Source organism: Herpailurus yagouaroundi, unplaced genomic scaffold (assembly GCF_014898765.1).
Source record: "Herpailurus yagouaroundi ecotype Mexico unplaced genomic scaffold, PumYag 29, whole genome shotgun sequence".
NCBI lineage: Eukaryota > Metazoa > Chordata > Mammalia > Carnivora > Felidae > Herpailurus > Herpailurus yagouaroundi.
This window is the reverse complement of record NW_024412377.1, coordinates 77,692,427-77,713,796: the sequence shown is the minus strand read 5'-3', so window position 1 is coordinate 77,713,796 and position 21,370 is coordinate 77,692,427. Positions and strand designations below refer to the sequence as shown.

The 21,370-nt window shown below is 35.3% G+C and overlaps 1 protein-coding gene and 1 long non-coding RNA gene across 2 annotated transcripts in view; one reads left to right on the top strand and one right to left on the bottom strand.

The window, feature by feature from the left end:
• ST8SIA4 (ST8 alpha-N-acetyl-neuraminide alpha-2,8-sialyltransferase 4) overlaps positions 1 to 21,370 on the bottom strand; it is a 97,628-nt gene that overhangs the window by 75,266 nt on the left and 992 nt on the right. The window contains 2 exon segments of the mRNA XM_040447753.1: positions 5,307 to 5,564; positions 15,129 to 15,260. Coding sequence (XP_040303687.1) covers positions 5,307 to 5,564; positions 15,129 to 15,260 — 390 coding nt within the window.
• Positions 19,762 to 21,370, top strand: part of LOC121012518 (uncharacterized) — a 120,399-nt gene continuing 118,790 nt past the window's right edge. Inside the window, exon 1 of the long non-coding RNA XR_005782156.1 lies at positions 19,762 to 20,163. This is a non-coding gene — a long non-coding RNA (uncharacterized LOC121012518). The remainder of the gene's footprint in view (positions 20,164 to 21,370) is intronic.

Below are 21,370 nucleotides of genomic sequence, written 5' to 3'. Positions count from 1 at the left end.
ATAGTAGAAGTCACCATGCCCTTTAGACTGAGTTGAATATTGTTCCATATCTTGTGAAAGTGATTGAGTCTATTGAAGGCTTGGTTATTTCTATAAGTTGTGTAGCTGTTTGGTATGTTCTGTTTAGTGTATGTTGGGCTGTGAGACAGTTTGTGGCACTATACTAATGCCTTGTAATGCTCTGTGATATCTTCTTATAATGTATTGTATGTGATATCTAAAGGTTAGTTACCTATCTAGAATTCTTACAGAATATTTCAATATTTCAAAGACTTCACATAAAATTCTGAGTTTGAACAGTCTCATTCACTATAGGAAGCATACCTTATTCTCTTTCAAATATGTTGTATTGTTCTGCACAACTTGAACTAATGGAGCTGACCACAGACAAATATTTTAAATTTACCATGTGTGTTTAGAGATGTCTCATTTCAGGGATTATTTCTGACCCCACACAGAAGGAATGCAAGAAGGAATGTATAGGTAACCATTTCTATAACTGTGCTCCACTCATGACTGGCCTGAGTGGCATGGTTGGCCACAACAGGTTTGTTGTATGAATAAACTAATGTAGTAAGTTACTGATACTTTTGAGAAAATAATTACAGTTTACTTTTTAACACATTTTCATTTTACATGACAATTAGCATCATACCAAACAAATGTGTTTCGATGAGTAGAATTATAGTTAATGTGGCACCTGGATGGAGAAGAATTTTAGAGAATTATTTGTGGAAACCTCTAAATTTACTGGTTCTATAAATACTGGTACAAAGAAGTGTTTCACAATTTTAAAATCACATATATTTTTCCTTCTTTTGTCTACAGACATCTTTTAAAATGATGTTAGCAGTGTAACAGTAGCCCACTGAATATTTGGAATGTCTTTTTATTAATTAATAAAACAAAGCTATCATTAAGCCTAAAATTATACTTCTCTTCACTTAAAAATGCCATAGATATAGATTTTATTTGAAGAGAAGAAGAGTTATCCCAGACAGGAAAAGAAAATATTGGAGATAAAATCATACATCCCATAGAATTCTTTTGTATAGATCCTGGTCTGTGCCAACTCTATGGATGCAGAGGCACATAAGAGAAAGTCATAGTTTCTTATGGTTTCAAGATAACAAATCCAGAGTATTCAAAGTGCTTAGATCTGAAGAAGTAGATGTAATGAATAATATTAAAATATTTCCTTTCCTGCCATTTGTGACAACGTGGATTGAAATTGAAGGTATTATACCAAGTGAAATAAGAGAAACACAAATACTGTATGATATCATTTATATGTGGAATCTGTTATTTAAGTGCATTTTCCTGTTATTTAAGTACATGTAAATATAAGACATAGATTTTACACATAAATTCCATATTTAGTCAGTCATTAGGGAATCCAAACTAGGCTTTAATTGATTTTCCTTTTTTTTTTTTTTTTTTTTTTTTACTTGAAGCATCACATAGACCAGGGCTTTTACTTTGTGTAATATCCCACTGAAACCATCATTTAATTTAATTAGTTAAGTGATGATACAAACTTCCACTAAGGGAGTATTTTGGTTTGTTTGTTTTCTTTTCTTTCTTTTTTTTTTTTTTGTTTAAGGGAATATTTCTTTTAAGACAAGAAAGGCATGACAATGTGTGTGTCTTTGTATTTATGTAAAACTACCACTATACTGGCAAACATACAAATGGTCACTTTTCACAGGCTAATTTTAAAATACTTATGTGAGGTATTAAAAATAACATTTTCTGGGGTACCTGGGTGGCTCAGGTCGGTTGAGCAGCTGACTTTGGCTCAGGTCATGATCTCATGGGTGCTGGGTTCGAGCTCCACATCAGGCTCTTGCTGACCGCTCAGAGCCTGGAGCCTGCTTTGGATGCTGTGTCTCCCTCTCTCTCTGCCCCTCCCCAACTTGCGCTCTACCTCTGTCTCTCAAAAATGAATACACGTTAAAAAATAATAATAATAAAATAAAATAATAAAAAATAATATTCTCCAAAATTATACTTCACAGGTCAATGATGCCACGTGTATGCACCATATACCCTCCTCCCCCCATAGGACAACAGCTTAGAACAAGAGATTCCCGTTGCCATATAATAATACACTTATACATCATTAAACAAAAAAAAGCATTTTATTTCTTTAAAGTCTTTCTGAAAAAAACTAAAAGTGAAGCTTAAAATTTAATTAATGTCAACTGAAGATTTTATCTAAAAATAATATTTGGTTTATAAAGCTAGAGGTTAAGTTGAACGTAATACTTCTATGTATGTGATCTTTGAGGAGTCACTGAACTAATCAGTGCCCTCTGCAAGCAGACCAGGCATAATTTATCTCTCTCTTAACAAACTTACTAACAGGAAAAGTGGGAAACAAATAAACAACCTGGGAACACAAGCTATGCATGCAACCAAATGACCAACACCATCTGTAGATATGCAGACATATGTGCAGTAGGTATCTAGGATGGTGAGATATTTGAAAGATTCTAAAGATTGTTACCAAAATTTGTAACAACTTCAACCAGCTTGATATGGATAGAAAACTAATTCAAGGAATGAGTCTCCCATTGAGTTTTAAAGCAAAAGTCCTTTGTGGTATTCTAGAGTAAAAGAAACATATGTACAGTAAAAAAAAAAAAAAAAAAAAAAAAAGACACATATACTCAGAGAAGGAAAAGGTATTTGGCATATAGATGATGTGGCAGAACTCCATAAGAAAGGCAAGAGCTTTAGGAAAGATTGAAGTTTGGTTTAGTGATATGTCATTGAAAACTATTGCGTCCATGAGACTCAAAGGAATGAATTCTCCAAACAGCTATTACACAACCAAGATTGTTTTCCTGCGGAGATTATTTCTTTCCAATCATAAGTGGACTTTGGCTAAAGTTTTCCTTATAAAACCAGAAACCTAATCCAGGGCTGCATTGCCCTAGTACATACTATTATCTAGAATATTCCAACTTCTATTTTTGGAAACTAGTAAAAACTTCGGGGTAGGAGAAGAAAATAAAAATACTTATAGTGATAATTTTCATGCCTTCATTAAGATCATTATCCTAATTTTTTTACACTTCTTGCTAACTCCATAACACAGTTATAAGCTTATAGAATTGGTCATTATTTTGCTCTTGTAAAATAAGTTTTAAAAATAAAATAGCGGGGCACCTGGGCAGCTCAGTTGGTTAAGCATCTGACTCTTGAATTCAACTCAGGTCATGATCTCAGGGTCCTGAGATTGAGCCCCACATCGGGCTCCATGCTGAGAGTGGAGCCTACTTAAGATTCCCTCTCTCTCTCTCGCTCTCGCTCTCGCTCTTTCTCTCTCCCTGTGCCTCTCTCTCTCTCTCTCTCTCTCTCAAAAATAAATATATAAATAAATAAATATTAAAATAATCATAGCTCAGAAAAGTATAATTAACCTCATGAAGTTCTGTTCCTAAAATCACTCCCCCATTTGCAAATGCTCAAAACCAATAAGTGACTTGCAACAAGGAGATAATAAAGTTCTGGAGATACAATGCACAGCACCATGATTATAGTGAACAATACTGTACTATAGACTTCAAAGTTGCTAGAATACTCAATCATTTTCACTATAAGAAAGAAGTGGCAATTATATGAACTGGCAGAGGTGTTAAGACAACAGTCTTAATTTTAATCAAAGGTGAGGCTGAACCTAATAAGTTATATAGATCCCAGTGCTAAAGCTTAGAGGGATGTAAGAACAAGGATTTCAGTCACAGGTGATCCTGTATTCCTCCAGTATTAACCAAACTTGAAAATTCTTCTCTTTATATTGCAACAATTTCCACTAATGCTATAAATCTTTACTTCTTTATTATTCCTGTCCTCTGATTTTCAGTCTCTTTAGAAATTCTAGAAGCCTTAGTTTCTTCTTCACAACCATACTTCACACAGACTTCAGTGGTTGGAGCTCATTACCTCCACTTCCAATTTAAATTTCCCTTTTTCTTTCCCAATTTAAATTTTCAATTTTTCTTTCCCTTATTAAATTTTTTTTTACCTCCTCTTTGGATACATTTTTGTTTGTATATCTACATGTTGACAGAGTTTTTTCTCCCCCTCAATCCAATCAATCTTTGACCATGCATCCAATTGAGAAAAAGATAATAAAGTAAAATGTTTGTAGTTCTATTCATTGTTATGAAATGTATTCACCTGATAGTGTGCTATTATGATTTTTCATGGCCATTATTACTTTATGAAAACATTGCTGCCAATTTATGATTAATACTTATATAATTATATTTATTTTTAAGGCTATACTTCAAAGAAATATCTATACTTTTATCTTTCAAAATCTATACTTTTACAGGCTGAATTCCAGCATAACTTTAGGTTTTCCACATAGCAAATTGGTATGCTTTCCTATCTTGACATTGAGCTATTTCATATTTAAACATACATACTTCATTCATTCAGAAAATTTTTTCTGAAGAACTAAAACAAGCCAACAAATATGTTCAGATGCATGAACTGGAAATTAAAAACCAGTACCTATGACGTCATCACAATCCCATTTCTATGGCTGTTTGTTTCACCTAAGGTTAACCAAACACATGACTCATCAAACATCTGCTCACCATCAGTGAAAAACAGGGATGTTTGATTATGTGAGAAAACTCAAAAACTAAACCATACTAACATACACAAATATATAGAGTACTATAATGAAGGCAATTTGGTGAAAGATATCAAATGTAACCTTGCTTATGTACTTTTTGAAAATTTGCTTTATAAACTTGTTATGTTCTTAGAATCTGCTAAATAATTGTTATTATAAGGGTAAAATTACTTACATCTATTACATCATTACATAGATGTTCATAATCTTTATGAATAAATAAATATAATTTCTTATATATAAAAAGGATTATAAAATTAATGACTAACCAATAATTAACTATTATTTATATTAGTGAGTTAATTAATTAACATTAAATTAATTGATATCAAGAAAAACGATTAATGAAAGTCAGTTTCTGTGTATTAAATCTAATAAAATTGTCAACTGGCAAAAAAAAAAAGCTGGTGTGACACTTACTGCTACAATAAGATCACCTTTTCTTTCAATGACACAATAATTTTAACTTCATTTTCCAGGGTAAATGTAAATTTGGAAACTATGCAGAAAAACATAGCATACATAAATATTTGTTTGATTTTTCAATAATCCTTAATATCGATACTAGACTTACACTCTTCTGTCAGTTTTCTATTCCTTAGTAAAACATCTTTGAAGAAATTACAATCTTTAGGAACAAAAGAAAGCTCACCTTATTACAAAGTTGTGACTGTCAATCTCCTTTCCACATTCACTATCGAGCAGAATGCCAGAATTTCCAACAACTGCACAGGTCTTAAATCTGCGATTTTTCATTGGTGACACTTCAGGTAGGAGGCTGTGAAGATCCTGAGAAATATTTAGTGTCCGACGCCTGTCGAGTACATAGTGTATGACATCACCAGGCTTAAAACTGCTCTTGACCACTGAGACATCTCGTTCTGCATCTAGGAAACGAAGAATGTTCTTCCTATATGTGAAATACAAAGTTTTCCATTAATGACAACATAGCCGAGAACTGGTGATATGCACAAAGTAACAGGTAATAAAATATAAATTGGTAAATTACTAATCTTAAATTGTCAGGTGGTAATTAAAGCAACCAAATAAGTGAATTCTATTGAAATTGAATTCATCCTTAAAAAATCATTTGCACATACATTCTCAATGATTTGTCAAATAAATATAGTATACACATCTATTTGTAGAGTGAAAAAAGGTCCCCATCTATCAAAAGATATAGAAAAAATAATTTATTCTGCTGCAGGCACTCTGGGAAACAAAAGGGAGTTTCCTCAGAAAGTTAAAAATACAACTACCCTATAATCCAGCAATTGCACAACTAGGTTTTACCTAAAGGATACAAAAATACTAATTTGAAGGGACACATGTACCCCAAAATGTCTATAGCAGCATTATCAACAATAGCCAAATTATGGAAAGAGCTCAAATGTCCCTCAATTGATGAATGGATAACGAAGATGCGGCACTTATATGCAATGGAATATTACTCAGCCATCAAAAAGAATGAAATCTTGCCATTGGCAACAATGTGGTTGGAACTACAGTGTATAACGCTAAGCGAAGCAAGTCAGTCAAAGAAATACAAATACCGTATGATTTCACTCATATGTGGAATTTAAGAAACAAAACAGATGAACATGGGGGGATGGAAACAAGAAAAGAGAGGGAGGTAAACCATAAGAGGCTCTTTTTTAACTATAGAAAACAAACTGAGGGTTGCTGGAATAAAGGTAGGTGGGTGATTGGCTAAATGGGTGATGGGTATTAAGGAGGCCACTTGTTGGGATGAGTACTGGGTGTTACATGTAAGTGATGAATCACTAAATTCTACTCCTGAAACCTATATTACACTATATGTTAACTAGAATTTAAATAAAAATTTGAAAAAGGCCAAAAAGAACATTTTATTAAATAAAACAAAAATGCTGTGACTTGACTTTGCCTAACTAGATATTCTGCTAGATTTAGTTAATTTTCTATAGTCATATTGTTTTGTTTTGTGTTCTGTAGTTAAGGTAAATAGAAATAACTTAAAATGGTTTGGAATTATACCTTACTTAATTCTATTAAAAGGATTAAACTTCCCAATAAACCTATACATTAACTCAAATCATGTATATAATTATTTGTAGAAGGGTTAAAACTACACTGTATGGAAGTTTTCTTTCAAGAATCCAGGAAGAAAGATGGGTACATTAGAGGAAAAAAAAATGGATAGATAAAATACCTCACTATGCATGGCAGAGATAGCTAATAGTTCCTTAGTGATCTTCCTTGCTATCTTGCTTTTAGTATTTGAATTTTCTAAGTTTTGCTCAGGCATAAGAATCCTCAGCTAAAACATTTCCAAGTTTACAAACCCAAGTGCAGATGGGTTTGGTCATGTGAGTTAGTTTTCTTACATGGGATACGGGTGGATCATGTGCGTGGCTATACAAGAGAGAAATAAAATCTCAACTTGTTTGATCCACTGTATTTTAAGGTTTCTCTTTTGTATTATGGAAGCTTAGCCTATTCCATACCAAATAAAGAAATTTATAACGGATTCAAAGGTGCTGTATAAACAAATATGTATATGCTAAGTTAGACGATAAAAAAATAAAAGTATAGCTGGCTTTTGATATAATCAAAACTCTTATCTGCGGTAACCTGGGAGTTATATCCTATATCTAATAAGCCTGTTGCTCTTGGAAAAATGGTTAAAAAGTGTTTCATGTTGTTTTATGTTGGTTGCTCCTTTTCGCAAGGCACTAAGACAAAGTCAGCCAAGTGGCAAGCTGAGATGGAAATGGCAATGACCTGTATGTAAACTGTGTGAGTTTAGTAATTGGGACCTCCAAAATGTCTCAAATACCCCAATTATCAAAAGACACAACTATAAATCAGAGCCATCCCAGGAGCAAGAGTAATTGCCTTCCCACCAAATTTATAGATTCAAATGACTTGGGAGGGAAATTGAGGGAAAGGATGGTGAAGCTAGAATAATTAGAGGAGAGTCAGAGGCTGAACTGTTCAGAAGAAATCTCTGGGTGTGGTTATTTATACAAGGAATTAACTATAAGGAAATGGCCCAGGAGTCTAGTATGTTTTTGAGGGAATTACATTTCTAAAGAAATTATAAGCCTGCCTACAGACGTCTGAGATCACTTAATCCTCAAACTACCAAACATATACCAGCAAGAAGCAATCTGAGAAACTCTCTCCAAGATTGGAAGTTGGATATAATTTACTGAAGTGCTCTTATTATAAGCTTGTATTCTCAGAGTGCTAAAAACAATGCCATTATTATAACATTTAAGATATGACAGACATGTTTTCCTTTAGTGCTGTTACGGTTTAAGCTCTAACACATTTGTAAATTTTATTACTGAGCACAATGTGACCTCCTCCCACTACTCAACCAAAAGGGCAATTCTCCGTATCACACAAGCCAGAAGCATGAATAGCAAGGAGGGATGAAAAATAACTAACTCAGATCTTCCTTTTTGTTTTACTTTGGTTTGCTTTAAATAGGTGCCAGTTTAATGTCTTATTAGAAAACCAGTTGACTGAAAACTTTGGCCAGGTTTGATACACAAGGGATATAACCATTAATTCTCTGGAAAAGAAAATATTTTTTGAATTTTTGCTCCAATCAGAATATCAGGTTCATAATTAGAAGTTATACAGGAAAAACCTTTATAAATGCCCTACAAATGAAATTTAAAAATTAATAAAAATGCTATCAAGCACCATAACAGTTCATCTTAACTAAGTACAGATTATATGTGAAGACAATTGCTAGTGAAATCAGCAACTATAGGGTATATGAATTACAGAAAATTAAGAAGTCTTTCATTATGTTAAGAACATATAATTCTTCACAAAAGTTAACTATCACCAAGAACAGCAATCCATAGAAACTTTTGTACGTACTTACTGACATTTGTTTGTTTAGAGAAAAGTTTTAGTAATGCCTGACACCTGTATTTCAAAAAAAAAAATTCTCATTTCCTGTGAAAATGACAAGGCTGGCTCTAAAATAAAAACTGCACGGATGTGGTCAAATCACCAAACTAGATTATCATTTTCCTTTGAAGATAATTTAAAGGGGTTGTTGTAGATATTTGAAGATGTAACTCACAAGTGGTGAAGTGTTTGCAACTGTGAGGTAAATAGACCAGAGAACAAGATTTGAAAGAAGACTCTTTAACTGGGAAATCCAAAAAGCAAAATCCCTTTACTCAAGAAAAAAGTTACCACTTACGTTCTTGTCAACTGATGGGGACTTTCCAATTAACAGCACCGTTGCTGTGTTATAGAGACTTCGCAGCAATATGTTTTATTCTTTACTTTTTTTTCAGGGCACAAAGCTACTGTATTTGGACACAGTTTGCTACATACACAGAAAAGCTCAATACGCGTTTCCAGCCAGCCCAACCCCGAGCACTGCAAAATATTTTAAACACAGGTCTTTTACATTCCTCAGTATAACAGAACATCTTTAATTTGTTCACTCTTAGGGAAAATTGATATTAAAAACGAACAATAAGAGTTCAGAGAAATTTCAAAAGGTAACACATTGTCTAACACTTGAGATACATGACATAATTATTAAATGCAGATAATACTATGTGTTCTTCCAATGCTCTTGTATAGGCTGAACAATTGTTTATTTTGTTAGTATAGTATTTGTCTTGTTATTCATTGTATTTTTTTAATGTTTATTTATTTATTTTCTTTTTCTTAATGTTTATTTATTTTTGAGAGAGAGAGAGGGAGAGGGAGGAAGTGAGGGGCAGAGAGAGAATCTGAAGCAGGCTCTGTGCTGTCAGTACAGACCCTACGCAGAGGCTGAAAACCATGAATTGCGAGATGTGACCTGAGCCAAAGTACAATCGGAGCCAAAGTACAACACTTAACAGACTGATTTACCCAGGCGCCCCATGTTTACTTATTTATTTTGAAAGAAAGAGACAGAGCATGCACACAAGGCACAGAGAGAGAGAGGGAAGACAGAATCCCAAGCAGGCTCCGTGCTAACAGCACAGAGCCCAATGTGGGGATCGAACTCACTAACCGTGAGATCATGAACCAACCCGAAATCAAGAGTGGGAGGTAAACGACTGAGCCACCCAGGTGTCCTTATTTGCTTTTTTTAAACTGGAAAAAGGGGGAAAGGAAACCTTGAATGTCTGCAGTATGTCCTTTTTCTAATATTGAACTAAACTTTTCTATTTTAGGGCTTACATCTATGCATGGAACATTATTTTAGCTCAGACTCCTGGTGTAGGATCCAAGAAAAAATGAAAATAATTATTATGAGTGAATAATATTGTGACTTCAATGCTTAATAACTTCTTTTTTTTTTTTTTTTGCAAACAGTATGGAAAGGTTATGTTTTTCTCCGTAGCAAGCTATAGGCATTTTTTTTTTTTTTTTGGATTATAGATGTAATGGACTATAAAAAGTTCTGTAGATTTGCTAAATCTAGTTGTTATTCAGACTGTAAATCTCTGAAGAAAAAGAAAAAAAAACTAATGCCTAAGTATAATTAACTAAATGCCATTGGAAACATGAAAAATTCTTATGCTACACTGAAACAACACTTTATCACTAAGAACATACATGCTTTTGCTCAGATAATTGACATGCATGAAAACAGCAGATTCAACAAAATGATTTCAGCATGAGAGAGACAAATTATTTCTAATACTTTTTCTTAATATGTGGTCAAGTTATTACCAGATACTTAAAGCAAGGGGTCATGTTTTCTGTGTGTGACTGAAAACAACAACAACAGAAAAGATTCCTGACAGGTCTTCAACTGTCGTTTTGTGGCCATAATGCAACTTTTGAAGCAAAAACCTAAATTCAGTAACTGTTTTGATGATAAAGATAACTGAAGGAGTCTGAAAATATGTTTCGCTTTCAGTGAGACTAAAAATCTTAGTCATAAAGATTATGTTTTGTTAGGCAATCCTGGGTTAAACTGAAAGGCTGGTTGAGACTGTTAAACTGACAGGAATAGATTCTATACAGAAACTTTTCAACTGAATTTTCAACTAGAACTTCCCTTTCAACAACACACATCACTTGAAATAGCAGCTGCAGAGTTCCAGAGAGTTAATTTACTAAACATTGTTTTCACTTGTGTAATGTTAAATATAGCTAACCTATCACCAGGTGCCACTCTTTCTTTTCTGTAGGTTTCTTGTCAACAACAAGCATACGTGCTGTGGCAACTAAAATTTAATCTAAATGACACTGTTGACTCCATCAGAGAGTATTGTTAAGACAAATCTTACAGCTGGAACGCATCACAAGTTGAGAAGCAAATTAGGTTATAAAAAGAATCAGTTTTTGTAAACTTTTGACTTTAACCAAAAATCACTGAATTGAATCAATTGTTACTAATGTGGTTTATTAAAAAAATTAAAAGATTTAAGAAATGCCAAGTGTTTCATTATGCCTACAAAAATGCAGAGAGAACACACAAATTTTTGTCTCAAAGATTATTTTCACAAGGCAATGTTTGTCAAAGCACTGAAAGAACATAATTAGCTTGTTATAGGACTTCTGAGCTTAGGGTCCCAACTGATACAGAAAGATATTCTAGCATCAAAGAAAAATCCTCCACAGCCAGGCAAAATTGTCTCAAAATGCTTGAAGAAAAGCATTTTTTAGCTTAATTTACACCTCAGATGGTCATTTGATTATTTGGCACAGCATTTAGCAATATGGATGAATAATATATTTTATTATTTTGGAGCAAAAGAACCCTCCACTATGTGTATTCCATAAAGACTACATTTTTAGTATGAAAATAGAGCCCCCCCCCAAATTGTTTTCATAATAAGAGATCTGGTACCAGTTGGACAGAACTGACTTTGAAGTTTGAGCAACAAACAAGTGTGTGACCCAAAATGCGCTCCTCTGGTTAATTACTGAACAAAGTATGTAGAAGAATTTTATGTGGACTTTGCTCTAAAGTAAATGAATGCATGCAACAGTGAATTATTTTTGATAGGTAAGCATATATAAATGTGCAATTATGTTTAGTTAACCTGCAAGCTTGACCTTTTTAAAAACTTTGATGCATGACAATGCTGAGTTGAAAATATTATTTCAAACTAATCATGATGTTTTTAATCTTTCCCGATAAGTTGCTGACCTTGTACCTCTCTATATGTCCACATTTGGTATTGTAATTCTTTAGGTTTCTATTTAACCTATGAAAAATGAGGGGAAAAACAAACAACCCAAAGATGTAAAAAAAGGTCAAGTCATCAGTGTCGGACATGATCAAATAATCTCTCAGTACAATGTTTATGGATTTACTCACAAACACCTGACGTATCCTAAATGTATCATTTCTTGGCTTACACTAATAACAAACAACTACCAATGAAATCAAGTCCTTAACCAAAGTAATTATTTTAATTGTGAAATTAGCTGTGGAATGTATAAATTCTTCTAAATATTGATGAATTTTCAAAGTACAATGAAGGTGGAGACATCTCTCTTAGAAAACTCCCCAGAGGTACAGTTGTTTGATGAACATATATAAATCAATTCTTGATGTGCTTATGAAAGTAGCAGAATATATATATATATATACATATATGTATATATATATACGGCTGGAAAAAATAGTAATAAGAAAGAAAATCATGTCTACTAATGTAGGCAAAAACAATTTATCTTTAGTGACTGCTTCACATGTTAATGCAAATAGATAAATAATTTATAGGGAATGTCACAAGAGCATTATAAATGTAATGAGATTTTTAAAGTTAGAAAGATTTGTAAGCATGGTTTAATCATGTAAGATCAAAAATGATTAGTTGTAATATCCTAATCAAAACTTCAAAGTAGAATTTTAAAAACACTTGTAAAATATGTCCATACCCACTCACAGACACCAAGTAATATGGTTCTTCATAAATGTTATACATGCAGGGAAGAAATAAAGAAATTTAATAATCCAAAATAGTTTATGGTTAGTTTCTTGTACGACTTAAGAAAAACAAAAACTCAGCTAACAATCAGACATTTTCATAGTCTGAATTTTTTATTACAGGTGTCAAACTGATTAATACTCACTAGTTACTACTACTATAGGCAATTATAATTTTTATGAACTGTTTGCATGTTGTACAATAATGGTTTTACAGATTATTTCCTTGTAAGGAAGTGACAACTTTGTATGTATTATTCAATATTTGCTCAATGTTTTATTGTTTACTTCTTTATCTGTTACGGAGAATCATATGAAAAGAGTACTAACATTTCATACATATTATCATCTGTTATAACTGAAAACAGATTAATCACCTTCAAAGATATGAACATAATCTTCATTAAACTGTAAAATTATAATAATGAATTTCTTCACTCAATTTATGGTTAATACCCTTAGTTTGAATATCTTAAAAATGGCAAAATGTATCTCTGTATCCTCATGGGGATCTATAGTATTCATTTTTGTATAGATACTAGAAAGGCATGGCCACATATACTAATTAAACTATTGCTAATTACTTATTGAATTTACTTATTAGACTTTACCTTATCTGATATGTTATTTAGCATACTTAGATACATTAAACTATTAAAATTTCATATTTTACTTTACTTTCTTCCACTACTTTTCTTTACTTGATCTGTATATCCTTACCTAATTGGCCCCCTTCTTGCCCAATCTTTCAGTTTGAGAGTTCTTTTTGAGACACCTATAGGTTAAATATTTCCTTTTTAAATCACCCATATTTCTGTTTTCCCAATCTACTTCCAAGAAGTAGTAATCCTTATTCTGTTCTAAACTAAAACACACCTGTATTTATGACCCTATGTAGTCCCGTATTCTGTTGCTTTTTCCTCATATAATTATCTCTTTCAGGGTTTTTAATTTAAATGTGTGTATAGGGGTGTGAGATAGTGAGGAAGATACTAGATATGTATCAATAAAGAAATGAACCCCAGGTGTAAAAATGTTGAACTGCAGAGATCACGGCTACAGTTGGCCTCAGATAACTAGTTCTCAGGAGGAATACAGGCCCAGAGTCATCCAAATTTTCTTTTTCTCCAGAGTATACAAAAATCTGTGCTTTTATAAGGAATCTGCTAATTTTAATATTGGTTTTGAGGGTTTTTATTTATACAGTTGAAATAAATCTTGCTTGCTGACCATATTCTACCCAGAAGACACCAATTTATAAACTGTCATCAGATTCTACTCGTCTCCTCATTCTTATTCTCTGCCCACAAATATACAAAACTTCCCCTAAACTAAAAGCAACCAAGCATACACTATTTGATATTGCCGTGATTTGATTTCTGTTTCCCTCTCCTTATACTTCCAAAGCTTCAAGCAAAGTAGTCTAATGATCCTACATTTCCCTGGCACCCATCTTTTAAACAAATTTCCAGACAATCTTCCAAGTATATTTAAACATGTAGTGTCTTTGCTACAACTCATTTTAAGAATTGTTATGCATACTCTACAGATGAGTGTAGTAGACTCTTCTTTCAAGTTGGTCATAATCTATATTATATGTTGGTATGATCCAAGAAGCAAATAGATAGAAACCCAACAAACAGATCAATGGCTTATCCTCTTAACCACTAACCTAGTCTTACAAAATCTGTGCAGGAATATCCAATCATTGAATAATCAGCATTTTGCCAATATAAAAATGCAATTATTTTATCATGTAAAGGATATTTCTTTGAAACTTTTAAAACAAGTTTGATTTACTGAAATGCTCTGATTTAAACATACCAACCAATATAGCTATGTAGTTGTAAAGAAACATGATCTGCTTGCTTCCTCCATGCTTAGGAAGGTCTGGCCCTAAACTTCTTATTAGTTATAGGATTATACTAGAAGAAAATAAGATATAATATATGCAGGCACTGAGATTGATTTCATGAGCTTGTTTCAGGTAAAATGCCAAAATCTTATAAAGAATAAAGAGTAAAGAATAAACCAGTACTCTAGAAAATGTACTTTCTGACTTTTGCCAATTTAGGATATAATCATTGAGACTCTTATTACAGGGGCTCACATAGAAATATCTATTCATAGGGTAAAGCAAATTTACTTATAATAGTCAGCAAAATAGGAATTGAATAGGCTGTCCTTTCATCCAGTGTGCAAAAACACAAGATAGGGAAAAACTTGTAAGGAAGTTAAAGGTAGGTTTCAAAATATATGTCCACCCTGACTAATAGAATAAAAAAAAGAAAAGCCTATTAAATATTAGTATTCTGTTGAATATTTTATTCCATTAGAATAGAGACAGTATATTCAAAACTCACACATTCATCCTTAAATTTCTGACTGCATAATGATTTCAGTTTTATGGCTTCATATCCTTCATTGATCAACATTAAGTAGAGCTGGTTCACTCTTTTATTAAAGTATTCATACTTAAACTATAAATCAAGCATTCAATATAAGTTTGCCAAGCCCAATGTATTCAAGAACATGATGTGAAATTTATTATGGCTTATTAAAGAAACCCACCTTATTTCCAGCACCAAAGAGGAATTGATTTTCCAACCTTCTACAGAGTGCTGGAAGATTGAAGAGCCAGCCTTTCGAATGATTTTATCAGAACTATTGACAAGTGATCGACTCAAACACAGTTCACCATCTCTGAAACAAAACAAAAATGCCAGTTATGTGAAAGTAAGAAACATTTTATCTAAGCAGCATAATACATAATTTGACTTAGATTACTGGTAACAAATCGTCGATACAACTTTTTTCTACATGTTAGAAATATGACATTGCTGAATGGTACTACAAGAATTAAGAGAATATGACTTTATCAGGGTAATCATTTACACTTATTCTTTTTGAAATAAAAACAGTTTTCCTATAAAGGCTTTTGTGGTGTTTAAAGAAAAAAAAATTGTTTCAAACTCTGTCACCCCTCCCTGTTGTGTTTAGACAATAGAAACAGGAAGTTTGGCCAATTCTCCTGCATCTGTATAATTGTGACTCTCAAGATTGTAATTTTGTTTCCACAGAAGGCATATAGACACAATGGAAAGAAATTTTTTTTGGAGTAAGAAGACCTTGGAATACCAGGTGATCTGGACATGTTGGTGATTCTTTCACTTGCTAGCCTATAAGTCCTTGGACAATATTCTCTTTCTAGGCCACAGCGGCCTTGCTTGATCTTGAAAACTGCAATAACATTATCTAATATGCAATGAATTTGTGACAGTGGGAGTCTGTATGTGAAAGTAATTTATAAAGCATTACTAATTTCTAATTTTCTAAATTACATTTAGAATTTCTAATGTTAATTTCTAAAATTACATTGAGTCTCAAATCATCTCAACAATGAGACACTTTCCTGATAATTGTTGGTGGTAGGGAGACAGGGATTATAATAAGGAGAAAGAAAACTTATTCACTAGCCATTTTTACTGATACTTTCTATTGCATTATACACACACGTACACACACACACACACACACACACACACACACACACACACAAAACAACTGTGCCACCCCTTTCGGTCAATATTGTCAGGCAAGTACATAATGTGGCACGGTAGGTGCTGGTGGTAGTGCTGATAGTGACAGATACCCGTGATAGTATTTGTGTCATTAGAACAGTTAAAACAGAACCAGTTTATTGTTCAAAAGACTATTTTCATGGCACTTTATAGCTAGCTATAAACTGAGACTCAGAGAAACAAAATGCTACCTGTTTATTGTATAGCCCTTTCAGTATCTGCATTCATTTCTTTACATGTTACCTTTTACTTTTTTTTAAATCTCAAAAATATAGTTAAAAAGGCGATTATTTGTTCAGTCAAAAAGTCTAAATCTGTATTTATTAGTAGGCAATCCTCTCCTACTATCAATGGAAACATTGCCTGTGTAACAGCTGTTAGATGAATTCTGTAATTAGAGGCTTATAGTTTGGTATTTTGGTTTGCATTCTTTTTTAAACATGTAGTTCCAGTCTGAAGTAACTCAAAGTATCACATGCAACTACTCCCTGTGAAATTTAGAATTCTATAAAAATCAATATTTTAAATTATGCTGCTGATGAAAATGATGCACTTGCATGCCTATTCATGGCTAACAATAATCATTTTATAGAGGTCATTTAAGATACTAGGAAATAGGGGTGACTGGGTGGCTTAGCTGGTTAAGCATCTGAGTCTTGGTTTTGGCTCAGGTCATGATCTCACAGTTCATGGGATTAAGTCCACATTGGGCTCTGTGCTGATGGTGTGGAGCTGCTTGGGATTCTCTATCTTTGCCCCTCCCCCTCTTGCTCTCTGTCTCTCTCAAAATAAATAAATAAACTTTAAAAAAATTTAAAAAGATGCTAGGAAACATGGGGTGCAATTTACTACTCAAAGGCCCAGAAGTCAATTTTTATGTTATATGTTTAACGATAATAACTGTATTTGAATGAGAATATGGGTATATACAGAAGTTAACCTTCACACTTTAGGAAGTATACCTTCAAGAATATGGGCACAAACTCTCACCATTTTTAAGGCTAGGGATTTTTTGCCCCTCTTCCTCTCATTAATTGGCTTGTTAATATCATCTTTTTCTAACCAGAGATTACTATAATTATAACAATTGTTTTTACCCCCGATAAACCTTCATAGGAGAAGTAAAAATATATAAATGGGTAGGCATTTTTAAATATCTGTGGAAGATTGTTTCATTGACATGTAGCTAAAGGTACATTTTGCATGGCAAAATAATTGCTGTGATGTACTTAGTTGTATGGAGTCTTTTTCAGAACCTGTAGGATTAAAAAAAAAGTAATTTAAAAGTTTAAATCAGTTTTATACTAATGAAATACAACCACATTGCTCTGCTCTTTGAATAGTTTTCATTGAACTGGTGATAAGCCAAAATTCAGCTTTATTCCTGGAAAGAACTTTAAATGAAAATAGTACAACCAGTCCCACTTCTTCTTGAGGTCGATGGAATTTCTGTGTAAGAAGCCTAGGCTTAGTGCAATCTGAGGCTCTGGAGCAAATCTCTTTGTACAAAGTTAGATGGGTCCCAAGGGATGTTTCATTTGTGACCTTGGTAGTATTCTGTCTTAAAAAGGCTTTTCCTTCAATGCAAGGCATGAAGGATGTTGCTACCCTCTACTAGTGTTTCATTCCAGATCAAACATGATTACTAAACAGCACACTGATAATATCTTTTGCATAGGGCTATGTTCAGGAAGATTCAACATATAACTCTAAAGAGAAAAATCACAAAACACATTAAGGAAATAATGCAGCATAAAGCAACAGATATTATAAAGTATTCCTGCTTATATTGAGCTAAGAAAAACCTACTTACAAGATCGTCTATATGAAAGTAGTAACGGAAACTGATCATTAGTTATGTCACCAGTTTTTACAAATATTTTCCTCTTCAAAATATGAGTTGCCAGGCATCACTACAACTTATTCTATTAACTCTGCAGTATATGACAAATATGATTAATTTTTTTTTTTGTTTTTTGAGATTAGGTCCCGAAAGACCTTCATTCACCCCTACTGAAAAGTCCTCATAACTTGGCTTTGGAGTAAATGTGCTCCCCACAGATTAGGTTAAATTTCCTCCTTAATACAAAATTATAAAAGTCATTCAAAAGAAAAGAACTTACACAAACGTAAGCCTGAATAAAAACAGCAGGCAATTTTGTGTTTTCATTCCCTAAGCATCAAACAACTAAAAATAAAGATGAGATGTACTACCTTACCTATTGCTTAAGGTTTTAGTAGAATTCCAAATAAAACACGTAAAGTGCAGATTCTGGGTTTCTAGATTTATTAGTGTGTTCTACCCTAGAACTAACTGGAAACAACTTTGCAGACAATGGTAATATTCTATGAATGCTTATTTCCACTGTCAATATTATCATGTTTCATTATTAATATGGGTGGGTGATCATTTAGTGAGACAGTCTAACATACATGGGCCAAAAGGAAATCTCTAGATGATAAGAAAATTAAGTTAGTGTCATTTGCAGTCAACTAGGAACACAGTATGTGGAAATTTTAAGAAGTCACAATCAAAACAAGTATTTGTATGATATTAAAGTGTATGCCACTCTTTCAAATACATTATCTCATTAAATGAGCACACCCACGTTTTTACCTGTAGGACCCTTAAGTTAACACATTTCCAATTATACCTCCAAATCACAGAAAGCAAGTGAAATCATGGGCCAATTGTGAAGTAAGTGCCATTTTTCCCATAAAAAAAAAATGTCCGTCAAGAATAAACCACTTTATAGCCCCATGCCTTTTGAGTTAAACTTTACTAACTAGTCATCATACCAGGCAATTGATATGTTTTGTTTGCATGAAAGGTTAAATTTCCAATAATTACTTGACCTATTCTCAAAGAATTCCTTATAAAATCCATGCTTCTAGTATTTCTCTGGGGATATGAAAATGTGGATGGTAGGCAGGAAAGTTGTGCTGGTGTTCTCTTTCCTTCTGCATGGAATGACCGCTCAATATTGTATGTAAGAACAACGCTGCGCTGACTCCAGATGGGACCTCCAGGTAAGAGAGGGGGGCGTGTAATAAAGAAAAGGTCTGCCTATTGCAAATGGTAGCAGGGAAGCTAAATACGAGGGTGTTTTCTTGGTGGTGAGGGGTGGTTCCCTAAGGTACAAGGATTACGAAAGGCCCTTAATTGAATGTACTGCCCACTCTCAAAGTCACGCAGTGCCTCCCAAAGGGCAGACTGCCCGTTAACCTGACTTTTGAATATCAGTCGGGGCTCTGGGCTAAATCTCCACTCTAGTTCACTCATCTTAAAAATAGACCCTGTAAGTGGCTTAGGTTAGAAATAGAGTCACAGAGATCATTAGATCGTTGGGTGAGTCAACTCCTCCACTAGAAGCACTGTTGGGAAGTTAAAACGAAATCATGAGCTAGGTATCACAAGCTTTTCCACCGAACGTTTCATCTTGACGGAGAAGGGCAAGAGCGCTCAGCGGGACTGGCTGTGCCCGCATTCTCCCGGCAGCGCCAACTCTAGGGCGTCAGGGCAGCGGCCGCGGCGGCCGGGACGCTGCAGGGCAAGAGTGCAGGCGCGGCGCCGGCGCCCGCCTCTCAGCCCTGCCCCCGCACCGCCGTAATTGCGGGTTTTAATTAAGGAGGAGGAGTCCGGTTGCCGACTGAGCCGTAAAAGTGATTTTTTTTTTTTCCCCAAGAGGAGACCGGCTTCCTGCATTAAAGGCTTTCCCCTGCCTCCCCACTCTTTCTTGCACCCCCGCTGCCGCTCTCGCGGAGGAGGAGTGAATACCGGTGCGTACCTCGCTTCCTGTTTGATTAACTCACGCGCTCGCCTCATGCTTTCTCGGAGCAGCAGGGGAGCGACCGCAGCTCCGCCCCAAGAGGGGGCCCGCTAAACCCAGTCGGGCTAGCCCAAGCGCGGCGCCCTTACCTGCGCCCCCTGCCCCTCGTCGGCGTCCTGTGCGGTGTCCACTGGCCGGCGGCGCCCAGGAAAGGGCCAAGGAGGAATGCTGCCCGGGAAATGTGGAGTGTCCCAGGTCGGTCATTTCCTTCGCAGGGACTCGGGGTGCGCTCCCCCATTCTGGCGGCGGTTTAGGGAGGCCCGGAGAGGGCGCCTGGGCAGCACGGGGCGCCTCTTCTCGCCTCACGCGTCCTCCCCCCTCCTGCTCGTCAGCGAGCGGAGGGCCTGAACCCTCAGAGTCCTGGCGAGGCTTGGCGGCTTTGTCTGGGCTCACGCGTCTGTTCGGAGCCCACCAGCCCGGAAGGGAACAAAGAGCCTCGACCCCCCCACGCCCAGCCTCCGCCTCTCCACCTCTCCCCCGCGCGCCGTTTATCACCTTCCCTAAGACCCCTTTGTCTGCCTGGGAAGCACAAGTCTGCCCGAGATGCCCACGTCCCCGCCCAAAGTCCTGCTTTCCTGACAATTGAGCTAGGCGGCGTTTTCAACCCACCCACTCCCTATGTAAACGACCTCATATAGTTCGGCTTTTCTTCTCTTCCCCAGAATAGACCTTTTACAGATTTGTGATGCATAACGACCATCCAGCCCGTCAGCTTTCTCATTCCCTTCCAGTCCCTTTGGACTGTACTTCTGCTATCTTAGTTTCCGATCGAACAGAAGATTCTTTCTGTAAGTATAAGCCTGCATCTTGCTCACTTAAACACTCATTACTTAGGGAGGAGCAGGAATATTAAATGGAGTGCATGAAGTTTGTGTGTGTGTGTGTGTGTGTGTGCGCGCGCGCGTGCGTGCACCTTTTAGCAGTCCACACACACACACACACACACACACACACGCACACACACGCAAAGACTCTATCTTCGTTTTAATAACTGTCAGGGAACATAAAAATCAGGCTGGCATCTCTGCCAGCGTGGAGTTTCCGATAGCGGACGCCTCCGGATAAGGGAGGATTTCCGAAACAGGACTTTGAACAGAGTTGACAACCAGGTTCACATCCTCAGAAAACGCTTCCAAGATATGTAAGCAACACAAAGTTGCAGCCACCTCCTGGGTAAACTTCAAAGAAACAGAAGCCAGGGGAAGGGAGGAAGGAAGTGTGATATTTAGAGAACTTACTGGGGTGGGGGAAGCTTCTGAACTCATTTAGACAAACGAAAGAAATAGCAGAAATATAGTCTGTGAGAATCTACAGTACCCAGTTGCTAAAACTGTAACCATGACGCCCATGCGTTTTGCCACAGAAGAGCAAATAGGGAAGAATTCTTGGTTGTACTGGAGTT